Source organism: Phallusia mammillata, chromosome 2, assembly GCF_965637545.1.
Source record: "Phallusia mammillata chromosome 2, kaPhaMamm4.hap1.1, whole genome shotgun sequence".
NCBI classification, from domain to species: domain Eukaryota; kingdom Metazoa; phylum Chordata; class Ascidiacea; order Phlebobranchia; family Ascidiidae; genus Phallusia; species Phallusia mammillata.
The window spans coordinates 19,503,132-19,522,239 of NC_137253.1; the positions used below are offsets into that span (position 1 = coordinate 19,503,132).

Sequence of the window (19,108 nt, forward strand, 5' to 3'; positions counted from 1 at the left end):
GCAGCGGGAGTGCTCAGCTTGACGTCCGGACGCATGTTTTACGAAACAGTTGTGTTGGTGATTAGAAATCAGCTGTTTTTTTGCAGCTATGCTATGTCGTTTTATTAAGTTATCAAGCACATTTTCAGTTGTGGAAAATTGTGTTATAAAACTGTCCTTGAACGACAAGTTTTCCGTTTCTTATTTACTGTTTTTTGTAATTATACGACAATAATGATGCAAAAAGAATACGGACAAAACTTTTAAAGTTTGGTTAAGGCTAAAGTTGGTTATGTTTTTCCTTAAGAATCTAAAATAACCAGGATGTTTGTTTACCATAAATCTGCACAAACCCGCATGTGTTTTTACTTGCAAAAACAATCATATGAGTAGATCAAATGATGCGTATAGTAAATTGGTAAATATCCAACAATGATTGTGCCCTATTTTTACTGTTACCAAATCGCATATGCATATGTGTGGGGACCCATTAGATTATGCTTGCAGAAACAATTATGTTACCCAATGAAATGTAGGTGCGAAATATATATCCATTATAAATATAGTAAATGGTATATGTGATACATCGTTAAATATGATGTAGTATATATAAACTGGCAATATATAGGAAAACCACTATTCTAGTTTGTTCTTGGGAATTTAAATTAATTACCTTTTTATGGAGTTATGTAACCAATTCGCATAAATTGCAAATGATGTAAATAGGTAAATGAGACATTGAATATATAAAATGGAAATATGTAGGAAAGCCACCTTTCTAGCTGATTAATGCATTAAGCCATTTTTGTTTATACTTGGCTATAATTTTTTTGTCCTTCTAATACTCATGCAATGCATATGAAAATTGTCGCGTTCCGTTGTCACGGGTACGCAAAAGTTTGGGACTGACTATCGGAAGTTCCTTAACAGCTAAGGCATGTGTACTCTGGTCGGCAGCAAACCTTTCCTTTTACATTTATTCACACATAATCAAACAACGACAACAACAAATTCACTAGACCGGTGCTTCCCCGCAGTTATCTTTATGTATAATCTCTGTGTTATATTATAAATAAATCGTTAGATGGGCGCTCTTATATATCTTGCATTACAATGATTGGGGGAAAAGGCGTTAATTCGCTATGACCATTTTCTATAGATAAAACAATTAACACTGCAATGGCGAGGCGATAAAACTGGCACACTAGAACAATGACAACACAATAGCGCCTGCAACAATAGACTCTTAATCACTAAAAATTAATCACTTAACTTATAGTCCAGGATCTTTTGGGTTTGGTATTAATTTCTAAAAAAAGCAGACAACTGGTATAAATAATAAGACAAAAAAATAAGGCCAGTGATTCTTAACCTTTTATTGGTCGTGGCTCCCTTCAAGCAACCTTCAGGACCTGTGACTTTGGCTCCAGAATCGGTAAATTTATTGGTGGTTTGTAGCTTCAAGCAAGTCGTTGATATAAGCCACAGTACTCGGTGGCCCCAATGTAGACAAAAAAATCATGTGGGAAATTGACTAATAAATCAGTAATTAAAACAAATGTTCATCTTGTTATAAATCCAAAATCAATATTTTTAGAACATATACACATATAATTCTGTGCATTATGAAAGAAAGGGGGGGAAATGACTCAATGTCTCTTGGCGAATGTTTCTAGTAACCCTACGCCCATGCCCCCCCAGAATACAGCTCATGGCCTCCCTGGGGGCTGAGGGCCTCGGTTGAGAACCATTGTTCTATATGTTAAGTAAGATAATTGTAAAACAGGGTAGAGTTGACAAACAGTTTTTGTTTATTCCTTTTAGGTTCAAGAGGATCCACCACCTTTACTTTCGGATGCAGATTCAATTGGAAGTAAGTTACTTTGGGTGAAAGTCAAAGTTTTAAGTTTTCAGTGAGGGGGTGACCCCAGCTGGAGAATAATAAGTACTTGGTACCAGTGTTGAGTAAAACTTCAGTGAAGTCCCACTGGATAGAATTCCCCATTTAATTCTCACACTTTTTAATTCTTGGTGTATTTAGTAAACTTTGCCTGAACCTATCTGTGTCTTTAACTGTGGTATCAAGAAAAAAGTAAAAAATATCTCTGGTTAACATTTCTGCTATGTCAAGAAACAAACATCTAGTAACTTATATGGCAACACTGCAACAAACATTACTGTATGTGCAACTGCTTAAGTTTATCCTAAAAAATGTATATTAAATATAGTTGTTTACAAGCAAATCAAAATAATGTATAAAGTTCAAACAATTCTAAGTCACACAAAAAAGTTTTAACATACTGACTCAGCCTGAAACTACCAATTATTGCTTGATATTGAGAATCTCTGATTTTTTTGTGGTCCTACACTACTATGTTGCAGTCCATGGTTATAACCATATATTAATGAGAGTTCTTTTCTATCTGTTGTACAGAGGTGTGTAAACTTAAGCACAAATACTGTTAACCAGATTAAGACAAAGCACTCATTTTTTGCACGTATTCATGGCAAACCATTGGCACCCTATAGAAACTAACCATTTTTTTGCAATAAAGGTTTATCAGATAGTGAATATTTGAGATCAAAACGAAACAAGAAAAAAGCAGAAAAGAAAAAAGATACCAAAACTCAGGTGAATTTGGTGTAATGCTGAACCAAAAAGTTATAGAATTTTGGGTTATTTCAAAACCTTTATTTTGCACTTAATTTAAGGCAATACAAAACATTATTTAACGCTTTATATTAACATAGATACCAAAGCTTACTGGTGTAAAGTGTCTAAACTATGTTTAGAAAAATTATGTACTAAATCCTAAATTATGTTTAGTTTGCAAAACTTTGTTAGGATATTAGTACATGATATTGGTAAATCCTTAAAAAGACCATGCTGTTTGTAAAAATGGCGAAAACAGGAAAACGTGGATGCTATTGTTTGTTGACACAAAAAGGTATATATGTCAACTCAAATTTCTGTAGCAAGAAAATGGGTAACTACTGTTTTCAAAAAACAAATGCCAAACTGAACGATTCACATGAAAAGTTGTATAACATTGCCTAGAAACTAAGTGACCCATTTTGTAGATTTCTGATTCATTTTGTTTTTTAATTGCAAATGCAATGTGAGTGATAGGAAATAAAACATCCATTTCCATTATGTTAAACCAGAGCAAATCCAGAGATAGATTGAATCAAGATGTCGAAGGAAAAAAAGTAGAAGTGGAACGGTCAGAGGTAAGCAATTTTTGCAAAGCGTGCGAGTCTTGTCAATCCCATCTAACTTGTTCTGTCTGTTGCCTAGACCAGTGTTTTTCAACCTTTTTTGAGCCACGGAACACTTTATACATTAAAATATGTTTGGGGAACACCAAACGAAATTTTGATGCAATGAAACAACTATAGGCTCAGGGTGACACGAAAACGCTAAAAACGTACATCACGTAATCACTAAAACGGTAGAAAACGCTCTGAAGTTGGGGGAAGTTTAACGAAATCGTATCATTGAAACTAGTTACCTAAATACAATATTCGCCTAGCACTGACTGTTCCGTGATTCATCGTTTTCCGCGCAAGCAATTATGCTGAACGTCAGAAAATTTGTTGAATCTCGTGTCGACTGAGACAGCATTTAAATGTTATATTATTTTTAAAGATCACCCAAAACTAAATTGCGACAACCGTCAGCAATTTTCCCGCGATTCAGCTATTTCATTATTAGACAACGAGTCTTAATATTACACAACAATAAATGAAGCCAATCACTACAGAACATTTCAATCGGAGATGGCGGATAATTATTTTCATAAAAGAAAACCTATTTCCAGTGATTTTCGACCGGTGTTTGACATAAAACACCATTCAAACCATAGAAGTCTAGAACATTAGAATCCTATATTCAAACCAGCAAATTTCTGACGGAACACCTGACGATCTTTCACGGAACACTAGTGTTCCGCGGAACACCGGTTGAAAATCACTGGCCTAGACAATGCCTTAAACCTGTTTGCAAAAAAGTTGTCATCAGTTAATTACACCTAAGTGTGTTTTTAGAATTAACTTAACGTTTTGAAAAGTCACCTTTCTAGTTAACTAACGCCCTTTTTTTAAAAAAAATGGAACAAAACAGTACAATGGATAAATATTTTTAAATGCCAGTTCAAAATAACTTATAAAACCAGTGTATTAAACCTGATGAAAGTTTTTCATTATGGGACTTTACAACTGCAGCTTGTCCGTGCCAATTGGCACGAAATGACTGACGTGTTTAAATAAAAATTTTACAGCTGGCAGACATAGTGATGAAGATGTGTTTGACATCACAACTTCATACCCTGCTAGATCAAAAATTGCAAACACGTTTTGATTGAGATAGTAACTGTTCACGCTAGTTTAGAGATTGTTGATTAGGGGTCGGCAGGTGATGTTAATAGTTCCCGTGTTTTCTGCTTTAATTGGCTAGTTTGGTCAAATTTTTGAGTGGGTGTCCTAAATTCGTCTTGTTTTGTCACCTGAATTTACTGTTTTTGTGACGCAACCTTCACAGTTGTCTTTTAAATCTCGCTGCTTACAAAAGTTTTCAAGTGAATAATTTTATTTTACGGTTCGGTCTTACAGGCGCAAATAACACAACATCGACAACACAACGTTAATAACACGTTTTTAAACCAAAAACAAACGCAAGTACAGCGTCTTATGTGTGTGGATTGCTGTCCTCCATTGTATCAGTAAGTCCCCTCGTCTCCACGCCGAGGTAGATTCTAGAATTTTCAGCTTGTCTACGGTTGAACTCCCTTGAACTTTTGTGCCCTTGTGGAATGCAACAAACACATAGGAACTTCTCAAAATAATGATATTGAATCTTTCATAATATTGTGTCGTTGATCGGTGGGTTTGATCCGTGTTTCTTTCCAGCAATGTCCATCAGCTGTTGCCAATCTTCCCAAACCAACTTAAACGAGTTTGACGAACTTTGATCTTTCGAACTTTGACCCTTTTCCTCCTCCTTCTCCTCATCAATTGTCCCGTCGCTCTTTTTCTCCTCTCCACCGTGCATGGTGCTGGCAGTGAGGGACGTCCGCATACTTTTCCTCCCCAACCGATTTACCATCCTCGACCAAAGTTCACGGTTCCGTATGTGGCGTTCTCGCCTTGAAATGTCGTCGCTAGTCAAGTTGTGTTCAGCAACTCTTGAAAAATCGCGGTTCTCGTTTCCAACCAATCCGTTAGTTTGTTCTCCGTTTTGTTCTGTGATTTTCTGCGAGTGCTTCCTCCGCTGTAATGCCCCACATTTGAACACACCTGCGAGCTTCTGCCGGAGATAGTGGCGAATTTCGCGTTGTGAGATCGCGTATACGATCGGGTTTAGCAAAACACTGAAGAAAGTGAGAATTCGCGTCGACGCTGTCAACGCGTGGCAGAAGTAACCGCTTTTTCCGACCAAATTCTAAAAATTAATTGTAGTTACTTGCTGCAAATATTGCATGTCAAAATATTTGATACCAACCTCTGTGATGAATAAGGTGTGTACAATCCTCTGTGGAAGCCAACAAATCGCAAACACAAGAACATAAGTAAGGACTGTGCGAGACACACGCATGTGACGCTCGGCATTTTTGTGCACTATCGTCTTTCGTATAGTACCATTTCCTGCAATGCAAAGTTTAACTTCAAACCACAGTAAACAACTTAGTGTTTTCAAACTTTTTGGACTCAAATAGTAGTCGTATTTTAATGACTGTGTTACTTTTTTTGTTGCACAATACTATTGCTTTGCCCTATTCGCTACCTGGTAACTAAATGTTATTCATGAAGCACTGCGCAACAGTCAGTGTTAGGTCTTACCTGAACTTCCACGGGATTGTGCGGAGTAAGCTCGACTTCTGTAGTAGTTCGAAGTGGTTGAAATTTGTCGGTTGAAAGGTCGCGGTTTGGTGTTCTCTGATTTTTGCGTGTAAAGTCGTGTGTGGCTTCCCTGCCATACATCCTGTGTAGAATCACTGACGCTGTATTTGTGAACACGAGTGGGCGTGCCGGAGCTGCGTTTTGAAGATGTTGAGTCGTTGTCGTGGCCATCAGTTGGCGATTCTAATCCTGGATAAAAATAATGCTTGATGCTAATATTTTTGTAGCTACACTATCCAATAAATGTAAGACTCCAGTGAGTCCCTAATAAGTTTTTGTTAAGCCCTTGACCACCTTACTGTCAAAATAATTTTCATCTTCATAACGGTTTTATCACTTCACATTTTTATTGGGTCTTCAAACAGTTACTCTAAGACAAAAACAATTGTAACATAAACAGGTTGAGAAACATTAAGGTAAAGATTTTCTGCTTTCAAGCGTACACTATTGTGCTACGTCCAGTTGTTTTTAATTTGAAGCCACCAAACCTCACTGGGGTATAAACTGAAAGCCACATAACATACAGACGTGTTTTGATGTTTGATCGGGCAACTTGTGCATCTTAAATTCTTATACAACAATGTTCCAATTTCGTGGTTAACGCAGTATACGTTTTTTAGGAGATAATAGTGAAGCACTTGCTAACTTTCGAATCGTTCAGTGCCGCCATTGGCAGAAGGAAGTTGACCTTAATCGCTTTACAGGCTCCAGGCGATTAAAGCGATTCGTCTAACAACAAGACGCCCAACCACGTCCCCCACTCGTGTTTGCTACTCCCACCTGTGTCTTGTTGCTGATTGTTTGCATCAGTCTGTTGCTTCTTTAATTCCTCATCTAATGAATTACTGCGAAACACGTCATTTGACCAACGTGCGTGGGAATTTCCCTGGGTTGAGGTCGCTGTACTTGTACTGCTTTCTGCAGAGCAGGCGCGTTTCACCAACGTCTAAATATTAACAGGAATCGTAAAAATTGGAATAAAAGAGTGCGGCCTTATTGGAATAAACTGTGGGCGTTTTAACTTTTTTGGGGGCATTTTTAGAAAGCTTAATTAAATAGAATTATATTGCGCATGATTAAACATAGTTTCGCTATAAAATTGCGTCATTTGTTGGCAAAGTCAATATCGTGCAGACTGCTTTAATTCGCGGTTCGTTCCGCGCTTAAGCCCAAGCAAGGCAAGTAATCCCAAAATTGAGATAAACGAAGCTTTGGACGCACCTTATCTTGATTCATAAACGTCGGTGCAGATAATCTCACACCGGGACTTGGGCTTGTGTGTATTGACGTCTGGTCGGTTTGGAAACTCTCCGCCGAGCTCGCAGACCCACCACTTGTTCTGCGCATGTTGACTACCTTTGCCGCTGCTCGAAGAGTCGGTGGTTTAGTTTCGCTCGGTTGGACGGGCGTGTACGGTTCGCTCGCGGCAATTACACCGCTTTCCCCGCCCATTCTTGTTTTCACTGTTGATGCTGATTGATTCGTGTTAGTGGCAAGGTACGCACGCGAGGGACTAGCCTGTTCGTCCGGTACGAACTTTGCTTCACTGTTGAGATCGCTTGCTGCGAGATTGGTACTTTCGTCTAGTTTTTTTCGCTTTTGACGCAAGCTCCTTCGCAAAAGCGGCGAACTTCCACAGTTGTATGGCGGTGTACGATCACCATCTGTGCGAAAACTTCCTCCGCCAGTAACAAACTGCTTGAGAAAATCCGACATCCGTCGTCCCACATGTCCATCTTCTCCTACTTCAGGCTCCAACCTCTCACGTGCTCTTTTGCCGATCATATAAGCTATTGAAACATAGCTCACCACAATGGCTGTGAAAGGAATGAAGAATCCAATCACTAGGTGGACGATAATTTGGTAGATCCGCGCTTCTTCGGACAATGCTGGATCGCACATCGCTTTCAAGTCGTGTTCGACCGGAAACGCACTCAGTGCAAAGTTCAACAGCTGATGGTAGAGCGATCTTTCTGCCACTTGTACTTGGATATTACTTCCAGGTGGATATTCAATATCTTCCATAATGCGCACAGGGTAATCCGTGTACGCCTCTTCGTAATCGCCGAAGCCAAAGAGTTCGTCAACGTCAACGCTTCCATCGAGTGTAAAGTTTTGTGGCATCCCGTTTTCCGAGAACAAATCTGCATCGTCTGTAAATCCTAATTCCGGATCTTCTAAATGATTTATGCTGTCGTTTGTCAGCACATCCACACATTGCTCTACTGATATATCTCCGTGGTCCATTACAAAACTGTGATTGTGCTCAATTGCATATTCCAATGGTTTAAAGCAGCGCTGGTAAAATTCGAAGTTGCGTTCTTTTTCTTGGTAACTGAAAAAAGTTAGAAAATGCTCATACATTTTAAAAACATATTGTGTTTTTCGCTATTTATTTTGAAGGAACATACTCGCTGTTAGTGGGTTCGGTAGTGTTGCTGTTCAGGTCGTTGACTATCAGTTGTTGATCTAGGAAACTTGGCAAAGCACAAGCCAGTGCTGCCAAGGCCATGACTACGCTGATAGCGATGATGAACTTTCTCTGAAAGAAAGAAAAAAAAAAATATATATATATATATATGTTGCACATTATTCTGCTTTGTTCTCTATCTTTTGTTTTTCCTTCATAAATATACAGAATCGATTTTACTGGCTCAATGTACGAATGATACGACATGTATTGTGTGCCTGGGAGAGTTAACATTGATTTAACGTCATGTTATTGACATTGCATGTTTGTCCGTCAAGTTTTATCGATGTTTGCAGCCTTTGATCCACAAATGGCGAACAAACAAAATAAGTAGCGCATGGAGTTAAAATTTACCAATCATGAGCTTGCAAAACTTCGTTTAACATTTAAAATACTTTTTGTAATGACATTTTCTTACGTTGAACTGGTATCTTTGACAGCGAAGTGATTTCCAAACGGCAACGCATCTCTCCACGCTCATGGTGGCTAGCAGAAATATGTTGAAATAGTAATGTAGGTAGTAAAACGAGAAGGTGAATCGATAAAAGACGAAATTAGACTTCCCGGTAGCATCCTCAAACAATGCATTCAACTCCTGTAGATCTACAACGAAACATTTTGGTTATTTTATAGAGGACCGAGTCCCATGGAGTTCATATTTCTGTCATGTGCTCTGAGAGAGAAAAATGCGTTAACTGACAACTTATGTCAACTGTCCATTCACAGTCAATGGTCGAAACGGTTTGACTTAAACAATGCTGGTGGCGAAATGCCTTGCGTTGCACAGCAAAGATTCAAAACCCCCGTCTGTTCTCTTTCTACGCCCCATTGACTTTCGACGAACTGAAAATGAACGAATAACAGCTGAAAACACGGCGGAAGCGTTTGCTGTCAATTTTGATGAATCGAACAATGATATTTTTCCTCAAGCTGTCTTTGGTCCGCCCTGATTTATAAATTCAAACAACAGATTGAATCTTTTAAGACGGAATTTATGATCTCATTTGCAGCTTCTTGGTGGTTTTACGCACTGTAACTTTCTGATGACGCAGTTGTTTTTAATCCAACCCCAACGTCACGCTCCTCAGCACCGACGAAGGACAAGCAATTAACTGGCCGATGAGAGATTTTGTGAAATTCGCTTTTGTATTTCTCTTGCAAGCAGTATCAATTTCAAAGGCCAAAGAATAGGATTAGTGGTCCTGCCTGATGGTCTTCTACAAAGGGATCAATCAGTGAATGTTGTCATGCACGATCACGTCGTCGCACTTTCTACATGTACACGCATCACAAAGGGGGAGAATACGGATGAGCATCTGGCTCGACTGTTTGTTTAGATTTGCGACGTTGCAGTTAAGTGCGCCCAGTCCAGTGTCGTTGAGGCGTTTCAACAGCGCGCTTATTAGATAACGGTTGCCAGACCGATATTTATCCCCCAAGCAAAGCAACAAGTTATTTGGCTGTGCTAGCTTTTCTCTGGAAGGTCAAATTCTTCTATGACGTAACAATCTATTATGGTCCTCCTGAGTACTTGCCCCGCTTCAAGAGGAAAGGTCCGCTCTTTCTGAAGTACTGTTTACGCATTAAATTCATCCCAACCTAACCCGAGCACCGCAAACTGCGTTGTAAATATCACATGCTGCTTCTTTATTCCTGACATTATTTAAGAGGCGTTTTTTTAATCATTTCACATACATACCTGTTGTTGCATATTCGTCAATAACTTGAATTTCGCTGATAAAGATAGGTGACATGATGAACCATATGATGCAAACTAACAGATCGGTGACAGCAATTTGTATCATGTAAGTTGTGTAGACCGAACCCCGGACCTGCAAAGGTAACAAACAACCAACAGTCACTTTAAGAGCGGCCACAAATGCCTTTTGTTTCCGTTGTTTAGAAATGCTTGTGACAGTGAACGAAAGCACTCCGTCTAAAATTGCCCGTCCGTGCCCCCATCAATGGTTGCTTTTTAAAGTGTGTTGGTTTGTGGATTAAAGCACATTTTGTGGCAGCAAAGCGGCCATTGTACTCGTGTGTGAACTATAGCTACTAGCGACGGGTCGAAGCTGTTTAGTTGCCAAAACTGCTCGTTCGTCTGCGTCAGGTCTATAATCTTATCTACCACATATTTTACTGACATTTCGGCCGTCAAAAGAACCAGCGACTTAAATATGGCTCTTCAAATCTGTGACTGCGAGTACGAGATAAAGGAAAAGTTTCGACAAGTTAAGAATGGCTTACTGCACGTTCTTTAATTACTTAACTTGAAAAGTACAACACACAATTTTTGTTTGTGTTAAATTTAGTTCCTAATTTTAACTTTCAACCTAACAGATAAACTTGTAACCCAGTGCCTATAACAGTCAGATTTACTATCGTGGTATTACCTATGGCCGTATTACGTCATTTAATATGTTATCTGCGGATAAGCTTACACGTAATTTTAAACCAAAACTGCAACACCATGACATCGCCATCTTTCACCATATCATATACCTCTGCCGTGAACAAAGTAATCATGACAAAAAACATACCTTTACTAACCTGTTTTTTTGTGAAAAATAATATTAACATCGCCGTATTGAGAATGATTCCAAGTAGACATAGAAACATGATACTGATGTACTGGACGTACGACAGCTGAGAGTGATTTTCCAACATCATTTTTCAGTTTGTCCGAATTTTTTTTGAAACAAAAGCTGCTGGGCAGTTTCCGGCAGTTGTTGATTAAGTTATCATTTGTTAATTTTGTCGTAAACTGCCTGGCCTAAATCTGAAATGTAACAAGAACGTGACAAAGATTTTCTGGTAACCTACTGAAACCACTTTATTATTGCGCCACTGCATAATACCTGGTGAAAAGTTGTTGCTCGCTGACTGACTGTTTGTCGACGGCGTAAACCCAGCGCGCGTTTAATTCCTTCGCCTGACACTTATCGCACGTTTTTAAAAATGGTTAATGCTGTAGGCGACTGGCAACCGCAGAAAAACGCACTTCCAGGCTAATACCTCTTGATAGGCGAGAGAAGGAGACGGTTGCGCTATCTCGACCTTAAAGACACCGCTTTGCATGGAAGTGGCGAAATTGTGAAGCACAGATGTCGGAAGTGCCCGGCAAAAAACACGTAAAATCTTTACCACGGATTTGCCTTTCGGGAATGTCGTAGTTTAACCTAAATGTTCCGCCGCGTCAACTTTAGTTCCGTCAATAGACTGTTTGTGCACGGCCGTTCTGCAATCGCTTTATACCGTTTGAGCTGGCAGTTTATTGGATTTTCTAGCGCCATCTTTTCGCAAAAAAACAAGTGTCTCTTCTGACTAATGCCGTAAAATAAGCTGGCGCACGCGGTGTTGTTTGTTCCCCGCTTCGGCAAACAATCCAAATCCGATCGGTGTTGATTCGATTTGCGTTTTTATTGGTCCTTGAGTTGCGCCCAAACATTATTATGACAGCATGACGTGGGTTACACAGATGACGTCACAATGTAGCCTCGACAAAAATAATCTTATTTTTGGTTACAGATAAAATAATGGCTTCCATTGCATTATGTTGTTACGGGCAGTAAACCTTAACCATTGTGGTTACCAAACGTTGTCGAGTTCAAATCAGCGTTTCAGGTAATCATCAAAGCCGCAGCATTTCGCACAGTGATTAGGTTTCCCTTTCCCCTTGCTGACTGGGCAAGATATCTGCTCGTTTAAACTGCACATACTTGACATTGTTGTCAACCCACCATCCCATGCACGATCGGCGCTTACTGGCAATCCTGTGCAAACCCCAACTTCAATGCAATTTGCAAGGTGCTCGCCACTTGGTATTTTTGTGTCTCATTTTTGCGGATATTGGCAAATGTTGGCCAACAATTAAAAAGCTCTTTAGTAAGGGAGTAGTTCGCCTGGAAGATCCAGTTGCGTGACAAGTTAGTGAGTGAGTGTGGGTAACCTCGAAGTCGGTAACATTGCGCGGGCGCATATTTACCTGGTGATTAGCCGCGCCGTTACGCTGGTAACTGTGTAACGCATGGCCGATTCTAAGTGGATGTTCGTTCGCACAATAAAGGCCACTCTTTCCCAGATGCACATCTTAGTCGACTGTTGATGTTTTCGCATTTTTCAGCCCCGGGCGAACGAGCGGATGAGGCTCAGTTGTGTGAACAGCCCAAATCCGTCTTTTCGTGATTTGCTGCGAGCCTCTTTTCGCGCTAAACACTTGTCTGGCCGCTTTCCACAATTATCCCGCCTGATGCGCATTTACTGCGCTAATGGTGCAAAGCTTTATCCTGCGTTAACGCGTTACTACTATTCTGATGATGTGTCCCTCACTGATTAGTTCTCCTGGGTTGATTTTGTGCAGACGTGCTCGGCAATCAACGAAGAAATGATTGAGTGAACGATCCTTTTCATAAGTGGATTGACCATCCATCATACGTCATCTCTTTCCCACTCGCTCTTTTTTCTGTTTTAAACCCTAACCTCCTCCGTGTTATCACAGCCACTTCATATTCCAGATTTGAAGTACATGTTTGTGTACTCTGCTATTAGCTTCCTTTATTGCTCTCTTGGACACAGTCTGTCTTTTAGCAGCACTTCAGTTAACGTTCTGGACATTTTCATGTGTAGTGTTGTTTTTTTTTCTTCTTAACTTACCACAAAACCATATCTATATCCAATCAGCTGTTGTCTGTACACTGTTCTAAACGGTCAATAACAGCTGAGCTACGTACTACGTCAACGTAAACTGATTATGACGCAGTATAATACGTGTTAAGCCACACGTAATGTGGATTGGCACCAGGCTTTCCCGAGTTGAAGATCATTAATACGGCGTGACGCACTTCCACTTTTATTTTTAAATAACAAATATATTGACCTCGATTGATTGCGTCGTTTACAATATAACGGGAACAAATTGCAATCGTGGTTTGTTTCTACCCGAGTGGTTACCTTTAAAACCAGGAGTTGTGTGTCCTAACTTTATGCGAAAGACGAATGCACTTGCTATTAAACTAAAAACCTGTGTCTAAATCTGACTTGACGTTCGTGTTTGTCTGCGTGTGGTCTCGCACTGCTATTGCCCAGGATCACGTGACAGCTGACAAATTTGCTTCTGTTATCACTGGGTTACTGGCAAGGGTTTTCGGGTTTTCAGAAATGCTGTAGTGACAGGTGGGGGTATTTATGAGCAACGATTGTGTTTTGCACTGGCTATATCACAAAGCTCGCGGGATTTCACGAACCCGGGCTCCGGTCGTTTCTCCTTGGCGCGGAGTTGTCGTCGCAATCTGATAAAGCTGACATGATGGACGGTATCTGCGTCGGATTAAAGAATTGTTGTTCTTACTTAAAGCTAGTAAACTTGTAATTTTCCGCTGCATATAACTTCATCGCACCTGCGACAACATGTCACACCCTTGTTATGTGCGCACTGAATTAAAAAATATATAATTACCACGCTGAAAAGCGATATGTCATATTTAGTAAAAACGAGTATGTGACGCTGGCTGCGCCTTTGCAGTCTCAATGGCCGCGGTGTAAACAAAACATCGCGTGCGATCGGCCCTTTTCAATAAACTGCCATTCCACTTCGCTTCACTCACACTGCAAGCAAATCTCTGTGCTGGAAGGCTCCAACCGCCGTCGAGCACGACCAAATCACTCACCAGAACCTGAAACAACCGACTCATCTCGGCAAACGCGCGCCACTCGCACTGTTCACCTGAACTATGACTCACATCAGTCGCCTGAGTGCGGGCGAGAAGAACATAAATCTGCTCACTCACCTGTGACAGTGAATGGGACGTGTCAGCGTGCAATGCCACCTGAAATCAACTCTTAAAAAGCGGCCACGAAGCGCGCATGTCCTCCGACACGGAAACTGTTAGATCACTGTCTTTTGTCGAGGCCACCAACCAACAAGCTCCAAATAGGGCTTTCGTGCCGGTGGGCTACGTCATCTCAGGCCAAACTCTAGCAAAACATCGACTCCACTTACTACTTTTGCACCGCAAACAATTTTCGCGTGACTGCAGCCGGACATCAAGCAGCCAAATCCAGCCCTAGAGAGCAATGATGCGTATACATAAGCCCTTGAAGGCTTTTCCACACTTCGGGCCTGTGTGACTTTATTGTGTGCGCAATTGGCGGTAACTTCTGCCTCGTTGCTGACGTAAAATATGCAAAAAGACAAACATGTGGTAAAAGTTTTCCTCAAGCGCTGCTCTTCACCTCCGACCTGTTTGCGCGATCCCTTTCTTCACACACCGATAATTGAACGTCGCACGCTAATCCCGCTTCTTTCACTTGACGTCAGATTGTTTGATGCTTGGCGCAAGTTTGAATTGTGTTGCGCGAAACATCTGTCGTCTGTATGATTTGAACTAGGTTGCGTAAACCGACTCGGATTTGGCAAATTACCCGTTTTAAAGTTTACTATAACCGAATTTATACACGAAAAATCTTGACAGGTTTTTGATTTACAACTTTACGGCAGTAAAATTATGCCGTTGTTATTAAACAATTGTAACCAACACGCACATTCCTGGAACATATTCCGATTGAGTTTTTCACATTCCTCAAAAGATTCTATTCCATTTGCTGTCGGAACACGAACTATTAGCGCGGACATTTTTCCGGGTGATTTGCCACTGAAGAGGAAATTAATTGAAATCGTACCCGACATCCGTTACAAGTGTTGTTACTATTCACACGAACACGACACCATCCACTTGATGACGTTAACGTTGTGGATGTCATCCAAGAAAAACGTCTACGTCACGAAATCGCCCGCAACGTGCTTGTTATCCTGTACTTCCACGCTTCTGTGTTACGATAACAAGTATGACGTACATAGGCCATTCGCGCCACACACTCACTTGCATAAACTAACCCCACCTTCACACAACTACACAATATCCTTATTGTTTCGGCGAGCTGTCGGTTAAAACGCGTCTAAAGCTCCGTGCATAATCGCTTCGCTGCCTTTTTTGCTTTTGCACGAAAAAAGTTTAACGCCACTGGACAAACACCATACTACACCGGAGTTTTCTTATTAAACCTCCTATAAACTATTTACTACACTGCTTAATTTTCGTTTTTATTATTTGGTCAATAACGTCCTTTGTAATTAGTTAAACTTTTCGCTTGGATAAGCTCATGGGTAAAATATTCCAGTTATGTAGATCTTTACCTTGATGATGTGCATCAAACAGACATAACCGCCAGTTACTACTCACACAATCTCTCATACGTAACGACCCCATTCAATCCTACTGTGAATGGAGACACATGCGGTGTGAAGCACCTCAACAGTGATGTAATGCTTGGATGCCATTCTGTACTTGACAATTTTTCGGAAACGATTTTATTACTGCTTTGAATTTGGTGTCAGTCAGCTTATTAGGACTCACTTTCCAGTCACTCCATGCACTCTCACGTTCCCATGAGCCAGTTGTTTTGGGTCGCATGTTTGTCCAGTGATATTGAACAAACCCAGTGATATTGTTTGGTGTTAAATGAAGCATTGTATGGCAAACAAACTCGGTTAGCTTTTAGGTTTTTTTCTTCACGTATTGGGCGTGACAAAGCTTTCTTGGTCTAAAATGAAAAGATAGGTTTCGAAAATAATTATGGCGTCGTAACTAAAAACTGAACAACATGTTTCATACCCACACAAATTGCGTGTTGGATTTCAGATATGTAGAGGTTATACAGAAACGTGTGTTGGTGATCACAACAGAGGGAGTCGAATGTGTATTGTTGGGGTCAATATTTGCTCTACCGCTTTACGCCGCTATTGAGATCTCCGAGTTGAATTAGGCTTTATCGACCACAACGTGTTGATTTGCCGCTGTGTGTATTCATTGTACGTAACTCAACGACAATATGCGTTTTGAGCAAATACCCACTTTCTCTGCGAACAACAGTTACAAAAACAGGTTGTTACACCACACCCTTTTGTGACACGACTGCGCAGAACTTTGTCTTAAATACATTACCAAGGGATTGCGTTCATGCGGACACAAAATGGAAAAAAAAGCAAAACCTTAGTGTTTTTTGATACAAAAGTTATGAAGTTAATTTGCGTTCTGGAGAAATTTGACCGGGACTTAAGAGGCCGCCTAATCGACAACAAAACTCCCAGAGCGCTTTTATGCATGCAGGAAACACAAATGTATTGCATTGTTGACGTTTTAACAATCACTGATGTCATCATCAGTACAAAGTTCGTTGAAACGTCTGCTATAACATTGATGTACTGCGTGCAAAATCTACAAAAGCACTTGTTTTTTATGTTCGGTAATGAGCTGATTTCGTGTTTGTTTTAGTTGGAACGAAACTAGCCATTTTTAGATAAAACATTGCCCTGTTTATTTCAGATTGCGAAAGAAAAACCAAAGAAAGTACACAAGCCGTACCCACGAGAAGACGAACGGGTGAGATTTAAACACTTATCACAATTTTGGTACAAAACGGACATATCAAAATGTGATTTGTGGTTAGCACTGACCGTTTATCACGATCTTGTTTCAAATTGAAAACGCTAATTTACTGTGCAAGGAAAATTTGGGTCGTTTTGTTGCTCAAAATTGCCCTGAAATGACTTAAAAAATTTTAAACAGACGAAGAAATATGAGGAAGAGAGACAGCGTTCCAATTCGAGACCTATGCCTGTTGAAAACAAACTTTTTATTGGCGACATTTACCAAAATCATGTGTCACTTGCGTCGAAATCGCTTCTGGAGAAAAAGTTTGACACTGCTATATGTGAATATGATGCCGCACTGAAGATTGTCACTGAATCGAAACAAAAGGTAAAGAAATAAATGTACACGTTGCTTGTTGCGTAATTCTCAAGAAGAAACGCCACTTTACCCGAAGACAATGAAAAATAAAGAATGACCTTTTTCGTAAGTTTGATAATCCCGCTTAAAAACACCGTTCGCCGTGGTTGCAAAATCTGCTGCTTGACCATTGAAATTTTGCTGAACTGAATTTTTTAAGCATGCGGTAGCTGTCTTGTCGCCATGATCGTAGTTGTAAGTGCTTCCAAGTGCCTACATTGTAACACTTTTCAAGTAGTTATTGTTTCAAGAAGCATTAAGGGGTTCAGTAAAGGTTGTCTCTTTCTAGTGATATTGCGTTGGTAAACAACGTTGTATAACTAAAAAATAAAGTTAAGCACAAACGTAAGCGATTTTGCTTTTGCTGAAGTGTTGACATTTACAAAAACGTACACAGAAAAATATTATCAATTTAAACAATATGGAGTCATAAAAATTTGCAAAACAGATTTTCTTAAAATGCCCCTTTAATGATTTGGCATTTTAGGGCCAGAGAATCCCACCAAGTAATAAAAATAACGCCAAAATTAATAATTTTTAAAAATAAAGCATATGATTGTGGCCATTGGTCTGTGTTGATCTGCAATTAGGGTCTGTACGTGTGAACTTCAAAGTGGTCGAACTTGGTACACGTCAGTCATGAGAAAACGGAGGCAATTGTCGATGCATTTGCCCCAAAAAGAGGCGGCATTGTGTGAATACAGGAAACAATTTCTACTTGAATTGACGAGCTGAAACTCTCGCAATTTGCAACAATTAAAGTTGCCCTTTCGCAGGAATGGAAAGTCACTGCAGTGGAAAACTTCATTTTAATTTACGCGCGAGGAATTTCGTCACTGGAAATGCGCACACCACCTCAAGTCGCCCGTTCTCTCAATTTTTTTGCGAAGATTATGAAACAAACCAGCAAAGAATATTGTCATCCAATGGCGTTTTATTCAAGTGCTCGTGCACAGTATTATTTGAACAAGCAAGTTTCATTTTCTTTCGTTTTAAATCTATAAAAGCTACAAATCAAATTAACCAATAACGCCAAAAAATGGACACCTGCACTTTTCTTATTTTGACCCAATTTGTTATGTGGTTTTACCGTAATGACTGTGGTTTGTAATTTGTTTACTTTTCTAGTCGCCTGCTAAAGTTATGTTTAAACCCAACTAAATTTGTTCAAAGTTGATTTGTGACTTAATAATACTGTATGTCACAGTTTTTCGGACGTAGCGCCCACCATCGAAAGCGGAATGCAATTAATTAGAAAGAAGAATTTTCCCGGAGTTTTAACCTGGCCAGGTATGTATGAGAAATTCATCTTTTCATTACAACCAAACCACAAAGTGGCGGTGATGGGAACACGTGTCTTATCCACGGTTTACATGCCACATGAAAATAACGCGGCCGAGCAAATGTAAATTTTTAGTTCTAGTTTAAATATAAATAAGATTTAACACGGGGTCATGTGAAGTTTAGACTGTGAATATTAAAAGAATGATTAAGGAACTTTTCCACGAACTTTTTTAATGCCTTTGTGAGTACAGTTGATAAAACTTTTGCTTGTCTTTTAGGTATGAATGAAGTAATTCCCGAATCGAATGTAAATACATTGAAAGTTCTGATGGGCGATCTTGCAAAATGGTCGTTCAATCCACCGAAGCCTGATGCATTTTGTAGATATGAAAACTGTACAAAGGATTATTCAAGAAGTGAAATTTATGTTGGAGATATTGAGTTCGAGGTATTACTCACATATTACTTGTTATGTATTGTTGAAAACAGACTTTTTCCGATTTTGCCTTACGACAATAAACTCCCAATTTTGTGATAACATATTACGGTCGGGTATCGACAAAAACCGGCAACGCAAAGTACCACGTGCTTGGAATTTTTTTCCGAAGTGGTTGAATAATTTGACCTTATT

The 19,108-nt window shown here is 39.8% G+C and overlaps 2 protein-coding genes across 4 annotated transcripts in view; one reads left to right on the forward strand and one right to left on the reverse strand.

Moving 5' to 3' along the window:
* Positions 1–19,108, forward strand: part of LOC145215416 (uncharacterized) — a 37,567-nt gene that overhangs the window by 7,318 nt on the left and 11,141 nt on the right. For all 3 annotated transcript variants that reach the window (XM_080084118.1, XM_080084120.1, XM_080084119.1), the window contains exons 10-17: positions 1,804–1,852; positions 2,535–2,611; positions 3,145–3,210; positions 16,729–16,785; positions 16,972–17,163; positions 17,970–18,163; positions 18,401–18,483; positions 18,756–18,925. In XM_080084118.1, the coding sequence (XP_079940244.1) occupies positions 1,804–1,852; positions 2,535–2,611; positions 3,145–3,210; positions 16,729–16,785; positions 16,972–17,163; positions 17,970–18,163; positions 18,401–18,483; positions 18,756–18,925 (888 nt within the window). The remainder of the gene's footprint in view (positions 1–1,803; positions 1,853–2,534; positions 2,612–3,144; positions 3,211–16,728; positions 16,786–16,971; positions 17,164–17,969; positions 18,164–18,400; positions 18,484–18,755; positions 18,926–19,108) is intronic.
* On the reverse strand, positions 4,550–11,156 carry LOC145215417 (uncharacterized). Its single transcript, XM_080084121.1, has 9 exons — positions 10,898–11,156; positions 10,047–10,179; positions 8,766–8,950; positions 8,289–8,419; positions 7,099–8,212; positions 6,658–6,823; positions 5,818–6,066; positions 5,480–5,622; positions 4,550–5,419 (listed from the first exon to the last, which is right to left on the reverse strand). Exons 1-9 carry the CDS (start codon positions 11,015–11,017, stop codon positions 4,838–4,840), a joined length of 2,823 nt encoding a protein of 940 aa, XP_079940247.1. The 5' UTR covers positions 11,018–11,156; the 3' UTR covers positions 4,550–4,837.